Source organism: Coregonus clupeaformis, chromosome 27 (assembly GCF_020615455.1).
Source record: "Coregonus clupeaformis isolate EN_2021a chromosome 27, ASM2061545v1, whole genome shotgun sequence".
Classification (NCBI taxonomy): domain Eukaryota; kingdom Metazoa; phylum Chordata; class Actinopteri; order Salmoniformes; family Salmonidae; genus Coregonus; species Coregonus clupeaformis.
The window spans coordinates 20,612,634-20,631,835 of record NC_059218.1 but is presented as its reverse complement, the minus strand read 5'-3'; the positions used below and the strand labels follow the sequence as shown (position 1 = coordinate 20,631,835).

At 43.9% G+C, this 19,202-nt stretch overlaps 1 protein-coding gene across 3 annotated transcripts in view; it reads left to right on the top strand.

Annotated features, from left to right (window-relative positions):
- The window catches only part of LOC121541609 (dual specificity testis-specific protein kinase 2), a 31,675-nt gene extending 13,502 nt beyond the window's left edge, over positions 1-18,173 (top strand). For 2 of the 3 annotated variants that reach the window (XM_041850759.2, XM_041850760.2), the window contains 9 exons: positions 11,004-11,200; positions 12,422-12,543; positions 12,673-12,721; positions 13,458-13,607; positions 15,857-16,033; positions 16,190-16,273; positions 16,993-17,079; positions 17,378-17,431; positions 17,531-18,173. In XM_041850759.2, coding sequence (XP_041706693.2) covers positions 11,004-11,200; positions 12,422-12,543; positions 12,673-12,721; positions 13,458-13,607; positions 15,857-16,033; positions 16,190-16,273; positions 16,993-17,079; positions 17,378-17,431; positions 17,531-17,632 — 1,022 coding nt within the window. In that variant the 3' untranslated portion in view covers positions 17,633-18,173. The remainder of the gene's footprint in view (positions 1-11,003; positions 11,201-12,421; positions 12,544-12,672; positions 12,722-13,457; positions 13,608-15,856; positions 16,034-16,189; positions 16,274-16,992; positions 17,080-17,377; positions 17,432-17,530) is intronic. The other variant, XM_041850761.2, reaches the window with a different exon arrangement.
- The last annotated feature ends 1,029 nt before the right edge of the window (positions 18,174-19,202 follow it).

The following is a 19,202-nucleotide window of genomic DNA, read 5'->3' as shown; positions in this document are numbered from 1 at the left end:
ACAGAGATGGGGTAATTGTTGTACACAGAGTGAGTCCATGCAATTTATTATGTGAGTTGTTAAGCACATAATTTTACTCCTGATCTTATTTAGGCTTGCCATAACAAAAGGATTGAATACTTATTGACTCAAGACATTTCAGCTTTTAATTTGTAAATATTTCTAAAAACATAATTCCACTTTGACATGATGGGGTATTGTGTGTAGATCAGTGGTACACAATCTAAATGTAATTCATTTTAAATTCAGGCTGTAACACATCAAAATGTGGAACAAGTCTAGGGGTGTATGTATTTTATGACACCTAAATATGTGGATATAAAGTACAGTGCCTTGCAAAAGTATTCATCCCCCTTGGCGTTTTTCCTGTTTTGTTGCATTACAACCTGTAATTTAAATAGATTTTTTTTGGATTTCATGTAATGGACATATACAAAATAGTCCAAATTGGTGAAGTGAAATGAAAAAAATAACTTGTTTCAAAAAATTCTCAAAAATAAATAACGTAAAATTGGTGCGTGCATATGTATTCACCCCCTTTGCTATGAAACCCCAAAATAAGATCTGGTGCAACCAATTACCTTCAGAAGTCACATAATTAGTTAAATAATGTCCACCTGTGTGCAATCTAAGTGTCACATGATCTCAATATATACACCTGTTCTGAAAGGCCCCACAGTCTGCCACACCACTAAGCAAGGGGCACCATGAAGACCAAGGAGCTCTCCAAACAGGTCAGGGACAAAGTTGTGGAGAAGTACAGATCAGGGTTGGGTTATAAAAAATATCAGAAACTTTTAACATCCCACGGAGCACCATTAAATCCATTATTAAAAAATGGAAAGAATATGGCACCACAACAAACCTGCCAAGAGAGGGCCGCACACCAAAACTCACGGTCCAGGCAAGGAGGGCATTAATCAGAAAGGCAACAAAGAGACCAAAGATAACCCTGAAGGAGCTGCAAAGCTCCACAGCGGAGATTGGAGTATCTGTCCATAGGACCACTTTAAGCCGTACACTCCACAGAGCTGGCCTTTACGGAAGAGTGGCCAGAAAAAGCCATTGCTTAAAGAAAACAAGAAGCCAAAAGGCATGTGGGAGACTCCCCAACCATATGGAAGAAGGTACTCTGGTCAGATGAGACTAAAACGGAGCTTTTTGGCCATCAAGGAAAATGACCCTAAGCATACTGCTAAAGCAACACTCAAGTGGTTTTAGGGGAAACATTTAAATGTCTTGGAATGGCCTAGTCAAAGCCCAGACCTCAATCCAATTGAGAATCTGTGGTATGACTTAAAGATTGCTGTACACCAGCGGAACCCATCGAAGAGACTTGCAGCTGTAATTGCTGCAAAAGGTAGCTCTACAAAGTATTGACTTTGGGGGGGGGGGGGTGAATAGTTATGCACGCTCAAGTTTTCAGTTTTTTTGTCTTATTTCTTGTTTGTGTCACAATAAAAAATATTTTTTGTATCTTCAAAGTGGTAGGCATGTTGTGTAAATCAAATGATACAAACCCCCCAAAAATCATTTTTAATTCCAGGTTGTAAGGCAGCAAAATAGGAAAATGCCAAGGGTGGTGAATACTCTCGCAAGCCACTGTATGTCTTTCATTTAAGCTAAATATGTGGATATATGTCTCTCATGACAAATATAATGATCACGGCATTAGGAGCTTAGAACACCCTGCCCAAGACGCTTAGCCATTCAGCATAAAAATATCTTCAGTCCCACACCCTAAATAACTTCATGATGTAGTCTGTGTTTTGTATGTTTAAAATGTTTTACATGATGAACCTTCAACTCTGCCTGGGTGGTTTCCTTACATACGGTCTTTTCCAGCAGTTTATCACGTATGTACACACACACACTCACACACTCCCCAAACACACACTCCCCAAACATACACACAGGCCGACACACACCTTATGGAAGCAGCAGGTCGTGACCCTGGGAGCTAAACTGTCTAGGGTGACAGGAAGTAACCTGAGAGAGTCGTTTCACAGGGGCCAGAGAGGGAGGGAGCAGAGAGCTGTGTCACAGGGGCTGGGGCCAGAGAGGGAGGGAGCAGAGAGCTGTGTCACAGGGGCCGGGGCCAGAGAGGGAGGGAGCAGAGAGCCGTGTCACAGGGGCCGGGGCCAGAGAGGGAGGGAGCAGAGAGCCGTGTCACAGGGGCCGGGGCCAGAGAGGGAGGGAGCAGAGAGCCATGTCACAGGGGCCGGGGCCAGAGAGGGAGGGAGCAGAGAGCTGTGTCACAGGGGCCGGGGCCAGAGAGGGAGGGAGCAGAGAGCCATGTCACAGGGGCCGGGGCCAGAGAGGGAGGGAGCAGAGAGCCATGTCACAGGGGCCAGAGCGGGAGGGAGGGAGCAGAGAGCCATGTCACAGGGGCCAGAGCGGGAGGGAGGGAGGGAGCAGAGAGCCAGCAGCAGCTCTAGGGTTCCACTAGACTGAATTATTTACCCAGCACAGCAAAGCCCAACCAGGCCAGGACCCAATGCTTCTTTCCATCAACACAATTCCAAACCCTGCCAGCTCTTCATGCAGCCCCATGACACAGGAGCATAAATTAATCATTATCCACGAGTGGGCGGCCCATTTGGAAAAGCTAAATTCCGTCACTTTTCAACCTGATCTCATTTGTTGCGTGGCCTATAAGGATCTTAGACTAACTGTATAGCATATGAGAGTGATATACACTTGCATATTGTGTATGAAATAATGCATTGAGTCTGAGTCAGCCTGTGCTGCTGGCCAGTGTAAGGTTGTTGTTGTTGATCAGGTTCATGTGTATATTTTTATGCTCATCACATCACCCACACAAGGCAGGCCTTGTTCTTTTTGACTCCCCCCTCTCTGGCCCTCTTCTGCGGTGTTATGAAATCAACTGCTGTCCATTTTGTCTGAGGGCTGAGTGGCTCTGTGATTGTTTAATGGTGGGTGGCCATCCACATCTCCTACAACGCTTAACCCAGCTTGCATCGTGATTCTCTCTCTCTCTCTCTCTCTCTCTCTCTCTCTCTCTCTCTCTCTCTCTCTCTCTCTCCCCCCCATCTATCACTCACTGTCTTTCCATACTTATACAGGGTACATACCATACTCCCACTAGCACAATCACATTCTCTTTTCAGTAGCTCGTATACAGTCGTGGTCAAAAGTTTTGAGAATGACACAAATATTAATTTTCACAAAGTCTGCTGCCTCAGTTTTTATGATGGCAATTTGCATATACTCCAGAATGTTATGAAGACTGATCAGATGAATTGCAATTAATTGCAAAGTCCCTCTTTGCCATGAAAATGAACTTAATCCCCCAAAAAACATTTCCACTGCATTTCAGCCCTGCCACAAAAGGACCAGCTGACATCATGTCAGTGATTCTCTTGTTAACACAGGTGAGACTGTTGACGAGGACAAGGCTGGAGATCACTCTGTCATGCTGATTGAGTTAGAATAACAGACTGGACGCTTTAATAGGAGGGTGGTGCTTGAAATCATTGTTCTTCCTCTGTTAACCATGGTTACCTGCAAGGAAACACGTGCCGTCATCATTGCTTTGCACAAAAAGCGCTTCACAGGCAAGGATATTGCTGCTAGTAAGATTGCACCTAAATCAACCATTTATCGGATCATCAAGAACTTCAAGGAGAGAGGTTCAATTGTTGTGAAGAAGGCTTCAGGGCGCCCAAGAAAGTCCAGCAAGCGCCAGGACCGTCTCCTAAAGTTGATTCAGCTGCGGGATCGGGGCACCACCAGTGAGGCAAAGACTTTTGGAGGATGGCCTGGTGTCAAGAAGGGCAGCGAGGAAGCCACTTCTCTCCAGGAAAAACATCTGGGACAGACTGATATTCTGCAAAAGGTACAGGGATTGGACTGCTGAGGACTGGGGTAAAGTCATTTTCTCTGATGAATCCCCTTTCCGATTGTTTGGGGCATCTGGAAAAAAGCTTGTCCGGAGAAGACAAGGTGAGCGCTACCATCAGTCCTGTGTCATGCCAACAGTAAAGCATCCTGAGACCATTCATGTGTGGGGTTGCTTCTCAGAACACAGCCATGAATAAAGAATGGTACCAACACATCCTCCGAGAGCAACTTCTCCCAACCATCCAAGAACAGTTTGGTGACGAACAATGCCTTTTCCAGCATGATCGAGCACCTTGCCATAAGGCAAAAGTGAAAACTAAGTGGCTCTGGGAACAAAACATCAACATTTTGGGTCCATGGCCAAGGAAATCCCCAGACCATAATCCCATTGAGAACTTGTAGTCAATCCTCAAGAGGCGGGTGGACAAACAAAACCCCACAAATTCTGACAAACTCCAAGGATTGATTATGCAAGAATGGGCTGCCATCAGTCAGGATGTGGCCCAGAAGTTAATTGACACCATGCCAGGGCGGATTGCAAAGGTCTTGGAAAAAGAAGGGTCAACACTGCAAATATTGACTCTTTGCATAAACTTAATGTAATTGTCAATAAAAGCCTTTGACACTTGTGGAATGCTTGTAATTATAGTTCGGTATACCATAGTAACATCTGACAAAAATATCTAAAAACACTGAAGCAGCAAACTTTGTGAAGACCAATACTTGTGTCATTCTCAAAACTTTTGACCACAACTGTACTCAGACATGTCATACTCACACATTAATTTCCCCTTGGGAATTACACAATCAGACAAAGACTGGCTCAGAGTTTGCCTAATGCTTCAGAGGACCACTCAGTGCAAACCCCTGCAGGAGTCCGAATAAACCCTCACACAGGGGCGCAACTTTGGTTTTAGAAGTGAGGGGGACATGTCCCCCCTCATCCCCAGTGAAAATTGCGCGCCTGCCCTCACACATACATGGCATAATGTTCAGGAAGGCAATTTAGCCCAAACAAACTCCGCTATATCTCATAAATCTACACATGCACACGCACTCACATATACATGCGTGCACGAGCACACAGACATGCGCATGCACACATACACACACACATGAGGAAGGCCTTTCTGCCCACTCTCCTGCACGCTCGGAGAGTTTTAGTGGGAGAGAATGTGAGGAGGAAGCGCAGAAGAGTTTCAGTCCTATAAGAAAGAAATGTGCTATGGTAAGGGACCAGCCAAGCAGGTTTATGTGTGTGTGTGTGTGTGTGTGTGTGTGTGTGTGTGTCATGCACAATATGTGATAGCTCATGGAAGCAGAAAGTTAATATTTCACCTGTCAATTGCATGTTTGTGTTGATATGACACTGTACTGTACTATACTGTACTGTACACCATTGTGGTTAGAAAGCCACATATTACAAAGCAAAAGATGGGTGCAGCAAGGAAACATTAGTATATCAATGAAAGATGATTGGATATGATTAGATATTGACTTTTTGCGGTGAAAATATGCATGATGCACATATCCCATAGTGCTGAAAGGCTGATGCTGGAATGAATTAGATAAAAGGGGCACTGTATGCAGATATGAGCAGAAGCAATCATTTCACAAATCTGACAGAGAAAAAGCAGGATTTGATCTTTAGTGACATGAGACAGGAAGTGTGGGATAAAGGATTTCAGATCCATCTCTCTATGTAAGCCCGTTAACCCCTCAATCCCTTCTGGGACCTAAATGGGCTGATGATGATTCCCATATTAGGGCTTTAGCCCTTATGTAATTTATCTAACATGTCCTCCTTCCAAGCCCGGACTGTATGTCTGTACACAACATTATGCCTTGTTTAGGTCAGATGGATTTTATAATCAGCGCCCGGTCGCTGAGAGAGGGGAGGTTGGTAAGCAGATTGTGTCAGAGGATGTGTCAGGATGCCCGGGGTTGCAGGGAGAGCCAGGGGGTAGACTGATGGACTCATTGGACTGTGCAGAGTGGAGAGTGGAGTGTGGCTGCTAGGACTGCCTATGGGAGTTTGGATGGAGCCTTTGCTGTAAAATGATGGTTAAAGAGAAAGAAGGCCATTACTGGCAAGCCGCCACATCATAGATGGCCAAGGATTGAGCCGTGATGGCTTTTTAATGTTTGGGTGACGTTACAAGCGCTCATCCACACTGACGTGTTCATCTGTTTTTGATTCAATAATATCTGTCTTGTACACATTGGGCTTGTGGTACATAACACACACACACACACACACACACACAAATATGCACAGACTCTTTGTGCACTCTCTTTCCCAATCTCTCTCTCATCCATTCAACAAGTCATGACTCATTTCTCAAGTCATAAGTACACAAATGTTTTGTTGATTTAAAGGTAGAATCCTTAATTGAAAGTCAACAAAGGACAGTCAACAGGTGATTATGGTTTACTAGGAGCCACAAATATGATGCAGGTTAAGTGAGGTGTTTTGACCCAGTCGGGGAAAGACACTGTCAAATTCAATGGAAATGACATCCATAAACCCCTATCCATCCCAACACATATAGTGCCTTCAGAAAGTATTCCCTACAAAAGGGCTTTATTACAGACAGAAATACACTTCAGCACCCCCCCACCCCCCTCTGATGATCCCGCAGGTGAAGAAGCCGGATGTGGAGGGCCTGGGCTGGCATGGTTACACGTGGTCTGCGGTTGTGAGGCATGTTGCACATACTGCCAAATTCTCTAAAACAACGTTGGAGGTGGCTTATGGAATGAAATGAACATTCAATTATTTGGCAACACCTCTAGTGGACATTCCTGCAGTCAGCATGCCAATTGCATGCTCCCTCAAAACTTGAGACATCTGTGGCATTGTATTGTGTGACAAAGCTGCCGATTTTAGAGTGGCCTTTTATTGTCCCCAGCACAAGGTGCACCTGTGTAATGATCATGCTGTTTAATCAGCTTCTTGACATGCCACACCTGTCAGGCGGATGGATTATCTTGACAAAGGATGAAATGCTCACCAACAGAGATCTAAACACATTTCTGCAAACAATTTGATGAGATAAATAATATTTCTGTGCGTATGGAACATTTATGGGATCTTTAATTTCGACTCATGAAACATGGGACCAGCACTTTACATTTACTTTACTTTATATTTGTGTTCAGTGTACATTGACTGAACCTGACAAACAGGTTGTTATATCAATCTAATTTCATCATAATCATCAGAAGTATGTATACATTGAAATTGTGTAGAAAATTCCATTTGGAAAGTCTTTTTCATCCTATATTCAGTATATTGGATGGCTGAAATTATGTTGAATGTTATATTTGATTAGACAAATCCAATGTATTGTCCACGTTGATTCCACGTCACAATACACTGACATATTACATTGAAACAACATTGATTCAACCAGTGTGGGCCCAATGGGCCATGACTCTATTATTGTGGATTATGACATTCCTTGGAGTACTGAACTCTTTATGGCCTTACTTTGTTTGTAAGACTCTCTGACCATTCAGGTGAAGCCTCTGTCTCAGAGGCCTTGTATTGGGGTCAGTGGCCTGTGTTTAGACATGGCAGGGAGGTGTGATACAGGGGCCTGTATGTGACCTGCACGGGTTGGTGGCACCTTAATTGGGGAGGACGGGCTCCTAATAATGGCTGGAGCGGAATTAGTGGAATGGTATCAAATACATCAAACACATGGTTTCTATGTGTTTGATGCCATTCCATTCGCTCCGTTCCAGCCATTATTATGAGCCGTCCTCCCCTCAGCAGCGTCCAGTGGTGACCTGTGTGTAGCCTGGCCACTGGTCAGAGTTCCCTGGGTTCACTGGCTTTCTCATCTCCACTCAGGGCACACGGCCACGGCTGCCCGAACTGGAAATGTTCCGTAACGTCTTTCCGCAAAGATACCATCGTCATTCCACTTTCTTACCCAGCTGTGACATTCCAACTGGGGCTCGACCAATATCTGGCTCCTTTTTGACGTCAGATATGTTGGAAAGTAGTGAGGAAAAAAACAACAACAAAAAAAGTCCCTCTCAAAGCCCTCGGAAGAAAATAGAAAGTGTGTTCTGTTTTTGCTGTGGATAAAAAGGGACCTTGGGATGAAGGGAGAAATCTGTCACTTCACTTTAGGAAACTTGGCAGTTGGGACTTTTGCATCATAGGGGGTCTGTCCTTCTGGGAAGTCATGTTTAACTTAGATGTCAGTCTGTCACATCAAGGTTGAAATGTCTGCTTCAGGGGTGAACTACCCACCCAATCCACTCAATGTCAAAGTGACATCATTAGATGTTGCCAGACTGCACAGGAAACTGAATAGAGATAACTGCAGTCATATTTTTCAGAAAAATGGCCACTTGTCACTTGTGATTTAAGACTTTTCATTAAAGACGTTCCTGATCTTGCGAATGGAAAGCTTTTATTACAGAAATTCCAGTAATACTTTTGTTTACATGTGCGCTGACCCTAGGGGATTTGTAAACACTTAAGAATCTAGTTTCTCATGGCCTCTTCCTGGTTGATGGTTGCCCTGGCCTAGATAGTGACATTGCCATAACAAACAATGTTCTACACATGAAACTGATTTGATTATATCTATGTCACCATGTATGCTTTCCTACTACAATATTGTCACTCATACCTGATCATATCTGATCATCATGATGAAAATATTTAGCGCAACTGTTTTCAACTCTGCAGCATTGCAGAAGCTATGAGTTGCTTGTCTGATTGAATCTGTGTGAACAAACCTCTCCCTGTGAGGAGACAACAAACAGGCGGTTGTTTGGCCTTGAGCAGGTGTTAGACACAGTAGCCAAGGCCTTAGGCTAATCTCATGTTTTTCTGTCTTGAAGCTGAAAGCACCAATGACATATGCTGTTGTGATGGTGTCATAGACCTCTACTTACGTATGTGTTTGTAGTTTTAGGTTACACACCGCAAAAGCAAAGAATAATCAGTCTAAACTGTGATTGTGCGTCTCCAACTGGGTGTTAAACCTGACAGTTAGGCCAGCCAATAGTAGGGGCTCCATCTTTGACAAATTACCCTTGAAATGTGATTTCTCACAGAAGTACCATATTGATTCACACCTTGTTGTCTTGTTATCTAACTGCCAAGTATATCAGTCTTGAAGATACAAGTCAAAAATCACTGATATACTTTGATGGAAATTGCAAAGTTATTTGGAATGAATTGTAATGCATTCAAAATACACTGCTCAAAAAAAATAAAGGGAACACTTAAACAACACAATGTAACTCCAAGTCAATCACACTTCTGTGAAATCAAACTGTCCACTTAGGAAGCAACACTGATTGACAATAAATTTCACATGCTGTTGTGCAGATGGAATAGACAACAGGTGGAAATTATAGGCAATTAGCAAGACACCCCAATAAAGGAATGGTTCTGCAGGTGGTGACCACAGACCACTTCTCAGTTCCTATGCTTCCTGGCTGATGTTTTGGTCACTTTTGAATGCTGGCGGTGCTTTCACTCTAGTGGTAGCATGAGACGGAGTCTACAACCCACACAAGTGGCTCAGGTAGTGCAGCTCATCCAGGATGGCACATCAATGCGAGCTGTGGCAAGAAGGTTTGCTGTGTCTGTCAGCGTAGTGTCCAGAGCATGGAGGCGCTACCAGGAGACAGGCCAGTACATCAGGAGACGTGGAGGAGGCCGTGAGGAGGGCAACAACCCAGCAGCAGGACCGCTACCTCCGCCTTTGTGCAAGGAGGAGCAGGAGGAGCACTGCCAGAGCCCTGCAAAATGACCTCCAGCAGGCCACAAATGTGCATGTGTCTGCTCAAACGGTCAGAAACAGACTCCATGAGGGTGGTATGAGGGCCCGACGTCCACAGGTGGGGGTTGTGCTTACAGCCCAACACCGTGCAGGACGTTTAGCATTTGCCAGAGAACACCAAGATTGGCAAATTCGCCACTGGCGCCCTGTGCTCTTCACAGATGAAAGCAGGTTCACACTGAGCACATGTGACAGACGTGACAGAGTCTGGAGACGCCGTGGAGAACGTTCTGCTGCCTGCATCATCCTCCAGCATGACCGGTTTGGCGGTGGGTCAGTCATGGTGTGGGGTGGCATTTCTTTGGGGGGCCGCACAGCCCTCCATGTGCTCGCCAGAGGTAGCCTGACTGCCATTAGGTACCGAGATGAGATCCTCAGACCCCTTGTGAGACCATATGCTGGTGCGGTTGGCCCTGGGTTCCTCCTAATGCAAGACAATGCTAGACCACATGAGGCTGGAGTGTGTCAGCAGTTCCTGCAAGAGGAAGGCATTGATGCAATGGACTGGCCCGCCCGTTCCCCAGACCTGAATCCAATTGAGCACATCTGGGACATCATGTCTCGCTCCATCCACCAACGCCACGTTGCATCACAGACTGTCCAGGAGTTGGCGGATGCTTTAGTCCAGGTCTGGGAGGAGATCCCTCAGGAGACCATCCGCCACCTCATCAGGAGCATGCCCAGGCGTTGTAGGGAGGTTATACAGGCACGTGGAGGCCACACACACTACTGAGCCTCATTTTGACTTGTTTTAAGGACATTACATCAAAGTTGGATCAGCCTGTAGTGTGGTTTTCCACTTTAATTTTGAGGGTGACTCCAAATCCAGACCTCCATGGGTTGATAAATTTGATTTCCATTGATTATTTTTGTGTGATTTTGTTGTCAGCACATTCAACTATGTAAAGAAAAAAGTATTTAATACGATTATTTCATTCATTCAGATCTAGGATGTGTTGTTTAAGTGTTCCCTTTATTTTTTTGAGCAGTGTATATTTTCTGTGCAAATTATGTTTTAGTCTCAGAATGTCTTTCATCTCACCAAACATTTCTCCTTTTCCTCTGAATCTGTTTCATTTGCATTTTAAATTAGTATATTTATCTTTCAAATCGCCCCCATTTTACTTAAAGATTAAAACTATTTTCTTTTTCAGAAACTTTTTTCTCTCATGTTTACTAGTTTTGAGTGTTTGCCTCCAAGATTTCTAAATTGGGTTGAAGGAGAGCATTGTGATACTTCTAGTTCCTCTGATGGCTTTAACACTGGGATATGGATAGTGAGGGAGACTGAGTGTCTGACCCTGTGACCCTGTGCCTCACCAGACGAGCTGTCTAGGATGAGGTGTGAGGTGGAGGTGACCCCTGAACCCAGCAGCCCCACACTGCTCGGAGAGGCAGCAGACACCTACTGCCAGGTGGACCGATGGCAGAAGCTACGCACCGCCGTCCGCAAGCTGGAATTCTGGGAAGACTTCAGTGCCGAGCTGATTGGGAGTGGCTTCTTCTCCAAGGTGTACAAGGTACGAACTGTTCAATTTGGAAATGGCTGAAAAAACATGTGTATGCTTGTGGATACTTCAATGTGTGCGTGAAAGAGAGAGCAAAAAATAACTGACGTTCTACACACCCTCTAATTAAAGTCTATGATTTACTTCCCATTAATTTCCATGTTTGTTTCAGTTACAATTACCTCATTAAATCAGCATATTTCAAAAGTGGCATCATGCGTTATATGGCACGCATCCAGATAAGTGTATTAAAACATACTTGACAGAATACATACATACAATACAGTCCCATACAAAGAGCAACCTACATTTTGTGTACTACCAACTCCGGTGTCAAAACTGACAACATGATGCCTTGGATGATCCCTTAAACACCCCTCAGAGCATCAGACACAACATGCCCAAGTAATTACACTGCAAACCTGTTCTTCTCTGCATTCATATGCCCACGAGACAAAGGAACACAGCTGAAGTTACCTTAATATTGTCTAGGTGTGAGGGACTGTCTGTAGAGTCAAATGAACAACATTTAAATGATCATGACTGAACACTGGCATCGTCTTCAACAGTCCTAGTCGTTTTCCTTGGAGGCCATGTCAGGTCACAATTGTAGCAGGGTCATCATGCAGGGCCACCGTGCCTTTCCTGCTATTGTTAGCGTGTTTGTGTTGAGCTGGAACTCCCAGATGCTCAGATACAGATCAGAGATGGCGTTATAAAGCCCGGTCATGATAGGAGCGTAATTAGAGGTGTGCAGTCAGTCAGCCAGTGTGACGGTTCCCAGAACCTGTGCCAAACAGTCAAAGGATGAATCCTAAATGACACCCTATTCCCTATGTAGTGCACTACTTTTGACCAGGCTCTGGTCAAAAGTAGTACCCTACATAGGGAATAGGGTGCCTTTTTGGATGCACACAGAGAATGCTACTGTGGAGGGAACATGGTGTACCACTGAACCAGTCTTGCCTCACAGAGAGACAATAGGATGCAGTAAACTTTAATCACCTCAGGAAGTTAAGGCCGTTGCTTTAGTCGTTCTAGTTTTAGCACGTTGTTGTGTTGGTATACAAGAAACAATGAATTGTTTGTTTTGTTCGTTCGCTCTAGTTCATAGAGATCCAGCCTCGTTTACAACTTGTACAAATGCAGAATAGTGACATTGTCCAACTGTTGTCAATCAAAGCTGAGCAAGGACAGCTCTGTAAATACAGTATATCGCCCTCTGTTGTCTAGGTGTCACACTGTACCACAAGAAAAGTGATGGTGGTCAAGATCTATAAGAACGACGTGGACCAGGACAGCATCGTACGCGAGATCAGTCTACTGCGGAAGCTCTCACACCCTAACATTGTCAGGTCAGTCCCATGTCCAACATATATGACAAATGCTTGTTTTTAGAGGAAGATGTGTAGTTGTTGCAAAAAAAAAGCCTAACATCGTGATAGTAATGCTAACTATTATTATCTATTGCTTATTCTTCCTAGGTATCTTGGAATCTGTGTGCGGGAAGATAAGCTGTATCCGATACTGGAGGTAAGATTGTCAGTTTATTTGTGATCATGTTGATAATCACAGATAGCAGATATGTTTTCCTCTCAGTATATGTATGCATCTCACCATAGTAGCAGTGTTGGAAGGGAAGAGACTGGTATGCTTGTGTAAAACCCATAGAAACCCGATCTATATGGCATAACCCATAGAAACACATAAGGGATCTCTATGGGACATTCCCTCTTCTGTATTTGTGCACCTGGCAGTAGTCACAGTTGTTGGAGGGAATAGATTGCCATGCATATGTATAACCCATGGATATGGGATATCTATGGTACTTATGCAGCCTCTCTCTGTGCTGTCAGTATGTGAGTGTTGATATAGGATCTCTATATACGGATAAACTCTCTCTCTGTGCTGTCAGTATGTGAGTGTTGATATAGGATCTCTATATACGGATAAACTCTCTCTCTGTGCTGTCAGTATGTGAGTGTTGATATAGGATCTCTATATACGGATAAACTCTCTCTCTGTGCTGTCAGTATGTGAGTGTTGATATAGGATCTCTATATACGGATAAACTCTCTCTATGTGCTGTCAGTATGTGAGTGTTGATATAGGATCTCTATATACGGATAAACTCTCTCTCTGTGCTGTCAGTATGTGAGTGTTGATATAGGATCTCTATATACTGATAATCCCTCTCTCTGTGCTGTCAGTATGTGAGTGTTGATATAGGATCTCTATATACGGATAAACTCTCTCTCTGTGCTGTCAGTATGTGAGTGGGGGCTGTCTGGAGGACCTCTTGGCCCAGGAGGATGTGTCTCTGTGTTGGAGAGAGAAGGTGGACCTGGCCTGTGACATCAGCAGAGGCATGACCTACCTGCACTACAAGAACATCTACCACAGAGACCTCAACTCCAAGGTATACACACACACACACACACACACACACACACACACACATACATAAACACAAACACACCACGGTCGGGCTAGGATCACGTCTGGACAGATAACTCCAGCGGTGCCAGAGCAAAGTACCTTACTAATGCAATCTTGGCTCTTAATAAAAAAAAGCACATGACGTTCATTTGACATAGTTTTTTCCCGTGTATCAGATGTGAGTTGGAAGTTGATTGAAGGGATCAAGGACAAGTAAAGTATATGTTTCTGATTATTTCTTGATTTATAAATCTGATAACTAGGGTCAACCGACTATTTTCTCAAGCACATAGCCGTAAAGCCGCCTAAGATATCCAATCTATCTGCCCTATACACAAACACTCATAATAGGGACCTAACCTAATGCCTACCAGCTTTCTCAGAACTGAACCTTTCATTGTTTCACTGTCTACAACGCAAATGCTAAGCTGCAGGGTTTGCGTTCTACATCACCTGTTTTAGTTCCACTGGACAACTTTGTGAAAGAATAAGAATAAGCCTTTCTCAAAGGCTGCATCGCAAATGGCAAGTATTCCCTCTATAAAGTAGTGCACAAGTAGTGCGTTAGGTAGGGACTAGAGTACCATTTGGGATGCAGCCAGACAGTAAGTAAATAAGCCTTGTCCGAGCCAAAACAGCCCAAAGGGCAGGAGCCTGCCTCCTGTTTCTGTAGCGTGAGGCAGCATGATGTACAAGTATACCCCCTGGACAGGACGCTAGTCTATAGTACTAGTAAGAAGGTGCTGAGGTTGGGGGTATTTCACCTCCTAGATGATCCTTTATGTGAATGTTATGCAAGGGGGTTGTTTATATACAAGCATGCACACACTCACGTCTCCCTTTCTCATTATCTGTCCATCACAGTTCAAACTCCTCTCTTTGGTGGTAAAACACATCAGTGATGAGATAATGATGGGCTGTTTGGTTGTGATCCTCCCATTGCCCCATTGCTCTGTCATTAGTGGCCCATGGTGTGTCAGGAAACGCCCTATATACTCTGTTTTATATAACACAGATACATATAATCTCTGTCTAGCCACTGACCCATAGATCTAGATACGGATACTGTCTAAATCACTGTCATGGACCTATTGGTCAAAACTTACTGTTCCACTTTGTCATCACTAGTATTGGGCCAACAAAATGGCTACCTCGGCCCACAGGTCACATCTCAATAATTCACTTTTCAGAGAAGATGGCTGGTAAAGGGACGTTTCAGACCGGATTATGAGGCAGCCTGCTAAACCAGCTGGTTTCAGATGGGTACTGTTTTTCCTAATGCAGGAGCCATAGGCAGCTCAGTAATCTGAAGTGTGTTTTCACAGTTGTAGCCAATGTTATTCTATTATTCTCCGTCCCTGTGCCTCTTTGTCCATTTGAGAATGTTGTTGTTTGACCTCCAGTACAGTGATAAGTCATACCTGTCAGCGCTCCAACAGTGAATAAAACGTTGTTTCTTATCATGTAGAAACACACGCATGTACTGTCTATGGAATTATGTTGCTACCTCCAGGCTCAAATGCAAAGAGACAGATAGAATGGAGGAGGTTTCCTTTGCAGAGTCGTGTGGCTGTAGAAGTGTCACACTGACCTCTTATGGTCAACATGCTACACTGCAGTGTGACGACTGTATGACTTCAATGATTGTGCTTCTAGTGAACACCAGCTCTATGAATATACTGTACATTTTAAGATGCAATATGTTACTTTTTGGTTGACCCGACAAAATTCACATAGAAATGTCAGTTATAGATCTGTCATTCTCATTGAAAGCAAGTCTAAGAAGCGGTAGATCTGTTCATTGTGCGCGATTTCTATACTTCCTGTTTTTGTGTCTTTTTTACTTTCGGTTTTGTACACCAGCTTCAAACAGCTGAAAATACAATATTTTTGGTTATGGAAAATATATTTCACAGCGGTTTAGATGCTAGAATGATTATTTACACGATTTGCTTGTTTTGTCACATAAACTGAAATTAGGAAAACTACTCGAATTTTAGCAACCAGGAAATGGCGGAGCAATGTCTGCATAGTACATCTTTAAATATACATTTTTATGTCCACTTTATAGTCAATTTAAATATATTTAATACATTTGGTAGCAGTGACCAGTCCTGGGAGTAATATTCTGAACGTTGTGTGTGTGTGCAGAACTGTTGTCTAACATTGTCTGAACGTTGTGTGTGTGCAAAACTGTTGTCTAACGTTGTCTGAACGTTGTGTGTTCAGAACTGTCTGATCCGGGAGACGTCTCGGGGCAGGGAGGCGGTGGTGACAGACTTTGGTCTGGCCAGAGAGGTGATGGTGGAGCTGCCGGTCAACGACCCCGAGAGGAAGATGTCTTTGGTGGGATCTGCCTTCTGGATGGCCCCTGAGATGCTCAGAGGGGAACCTTACGACCGCAAGGTTGGTAGTCTACACACTCTCTGCATCCCAGTTTAGTGCAGTACTTTTTACCAGGGCCCATTTGAATCTATTTAATATTAATTTAATGAAAATAATTCATAACAATGTAATAATGGAACTAAGACTTGAGTAAACAAGATAATGGATTTTCTCCAGGTGGACGTCTTCTCCTTCGGGATCATGCTGTGTGAGATTCTGGGTCGGATCCCAGCAGATCCCGAGATCCTTCCCAGAACACGGGTGAACACAAAACACACGCATACACTGGCACACGTACGCAGGCGCATACACACACACACACACACACACACACACACACACACACACACACACACACACACACACTTATCAAAACCAAAGAACCATACACTACTAGATTTAGACTGTCACTATACATGGGGAAATTATACCACAACTCTGAGCTATGAGTTAATAAGATGTAATTCCCCACAGTTCAGACATTATATTGAACATGATCCTGCTGCGGAATTTGACGATTATCCAATTATCAGTCTAGTGACTTGATAGCACTTTTGCTAGGCCATTAGTGACAGTGACATTTGTATGTAGATTATGGTGAAATGAGTCATTTGTTGTCCCTGTCTGTCGTCCCTGGGGGGATCAAGGCAAGGTCAGAGACACCGGGAGCAGAGAGAGACTTTAATGTGCTTAAATTCATTTTGTCATTGGAAGTGGGAGGACCGCAGGGTCAGTTAGTCACACTATCCTATCCATACAGTACTTGTTCTGCAAATTCGTCAGTAGTCGCCGGTTATCAAAAGTGGAGTGAACAGTAGCCTACAGCGATAGTTGTGGTCTCATAACGTTCCTTGTTTGCCATGACTTACATTGGTTTTCTGATCTAGCTCTCTAACCTGTAACTACTTAGTGATAATCTATGGCCCCATACACACTCAGATTGTACAATGCATTTGACATAATGTTTGTTCTCTCTGCAGGACTATGGTCTAGACGTGGAGGCTTTCAGTGAGATGGTGCAGGGTTGTCCACGACGCATCCTGGAGCTGTCAGCCAACTGCTGTCTGGTCAGTGTGGACTGGAGGGATGGAGTGTGGGGGAGAAACAGGGAGCGAGAGAGAGAGAGAGAGAGAGAGAGAGTGTCAGACAATATTAGAGAGTGAATGTGACAGCACGTGTTCGAAATTGAGAGACTTAGGATTCATTTCAAACGTGTTGTATGACCGACCAACATATTGCTTTTATTTAGGTGTGCCTTTTAAAGGTCATTTAAGTTTGAGCCAACATCCGCAGTGTTTATCATGAATGCGATCTCCGTGAACGTCGGGATAATTCCATTTAAAAGATGCATTGTCTGTATTTCAGTGCGTAGCGCTGGAATGCACTTTGACAGCATTTGAACATGGTAATAGAATCCAGGTAATAGAATTTGCCTCAGTAATCTGATTGTGAGAAAGACTTGCATGTGCGATCTACTGTAGAAGCTCACACTTGTTGTCCTCTTGTCCTGTCGTTCAGATGGATGCGTTTCGGAGACCCTCCTTCCCAGAGCTGCTGGACGAGTTAGAGGACATCGCTGAGAGCCTGGAACCCCCCGACTCAGACCTGACCACGGGGTGAGGGTCTGGGGTCACCGTGTACCCCCAAACCCCTCCACCTCTGGAACAGTAACCACATGCCGGGCTCATATTGCAGCTCTTCCTGCTGACTCTATGTGACTCTGTGATTCGCTGAAACAGAGCTCTCTTTCTACAGTACAAACTCAGCTAGTGTGGGTCCATTTGAAAGGGGTGGGGGCAAAACAGATTCAACAACCGTGTGACCAAATTCCATCAGGAGCATTTTGTCCTAGCTCTTAAATTGTATGATATGATTGTGTTATTCCACTTGAAGTTAAGGATGTAGAAGCCTGATTGTAAATAGTGCATAAGGATCTGTCCATTCTCTCTTCTATTTCAATGCTGCCTCCTATCATCATTGAACAGAATCTTTATGTGGGACTGCTCCTCTCTTTCATCAGCCAGTCCACGTCGCGACGCAAGCAAAACTAAATTCCTCCCTCTGTCTAACTAGTCATCTGAATTATGTCCTCTGTAGCTCAATTGGTAGAGCATGGCGCTTGTAACGCCAGGGTAGTGGGTTCGATCCCCGGGACCACCCATACGTAAAAATGTATGCGCACATGACTGTAAGTCGCTTTGGATAAAAGCGTCTGCTAAATGGCATATTATTATGATTATTATTATGTCAGCAGTGAGGTAATGGCCGCTTGTAGACTGCAGCAGTAGAGCTGAAGGGACAGGAGAGGAGTCACAATTACATTGAGTCAAGATTCAGGATTACAGGAGTCCGGATGACTTTGCACTAGAACTGACTGTTACAGTACGTGGCTGAAATCAATAGGATGGAGGAATTGTGCCATTGTGTGGGCGAGGACCAAACTACACTCTTTCTTTCTCTAATTTCCTCTCTCATCCTTTCTGGTTTGTAATGTCACATATTTTCTGTTGTTGATTAACAGAGTTGGCAGGTGTTAGGTAAGGGTTGGTGTTTAGTGGTGTTCAGTACTAGGGCTAAGTAGGCGGCGGAAGGAGGGCTATCCCTCCCTCTCAGGATGTGAATGAAATAATACTAAACTTAATGAAACACCAACCTCAGCAAGACTTTAACTGCAGTTGTGTATCAGTTTATATTCAATGCCTTTGTGTCTTGTCATGCTTGTACAATAACAATTTTGCCTCACCCTTTTTGTGGGGATACATTTTGTTTACCATATCAAATCCATACAGTACTCTGTTTATATTTTGTGAATCTGTTTAGGTCTTGTGCTATGGGAAACTATGTTCTTGCTTACTTTACAAATCTTTAGATTTGTATAGAAGATTTAAAGATGTAATAAAATGCATAGTGTATGAATTGACTTGTGTGTATTTACTTAAAAAAGATTGACACAATTTTGCTCGTTAGCCTCATTAGCTCAAGGTATTTAATTGGTGTCTGGTTAAAACCAATCTGTTGAAGAATTCAAAACAATATGTGGTGATTCACTCAGAAAATGGGCTTGGAGGTCTTACTGCAATTATCATATTTCCTTTTTACTGCAACAGGGGAGTCTAAAGGTGATTCCCCTGTTGCTTACTCCAGCCTATTGATATGTCATGCCATGGCTGCATGATTCCCTTGTTGATGT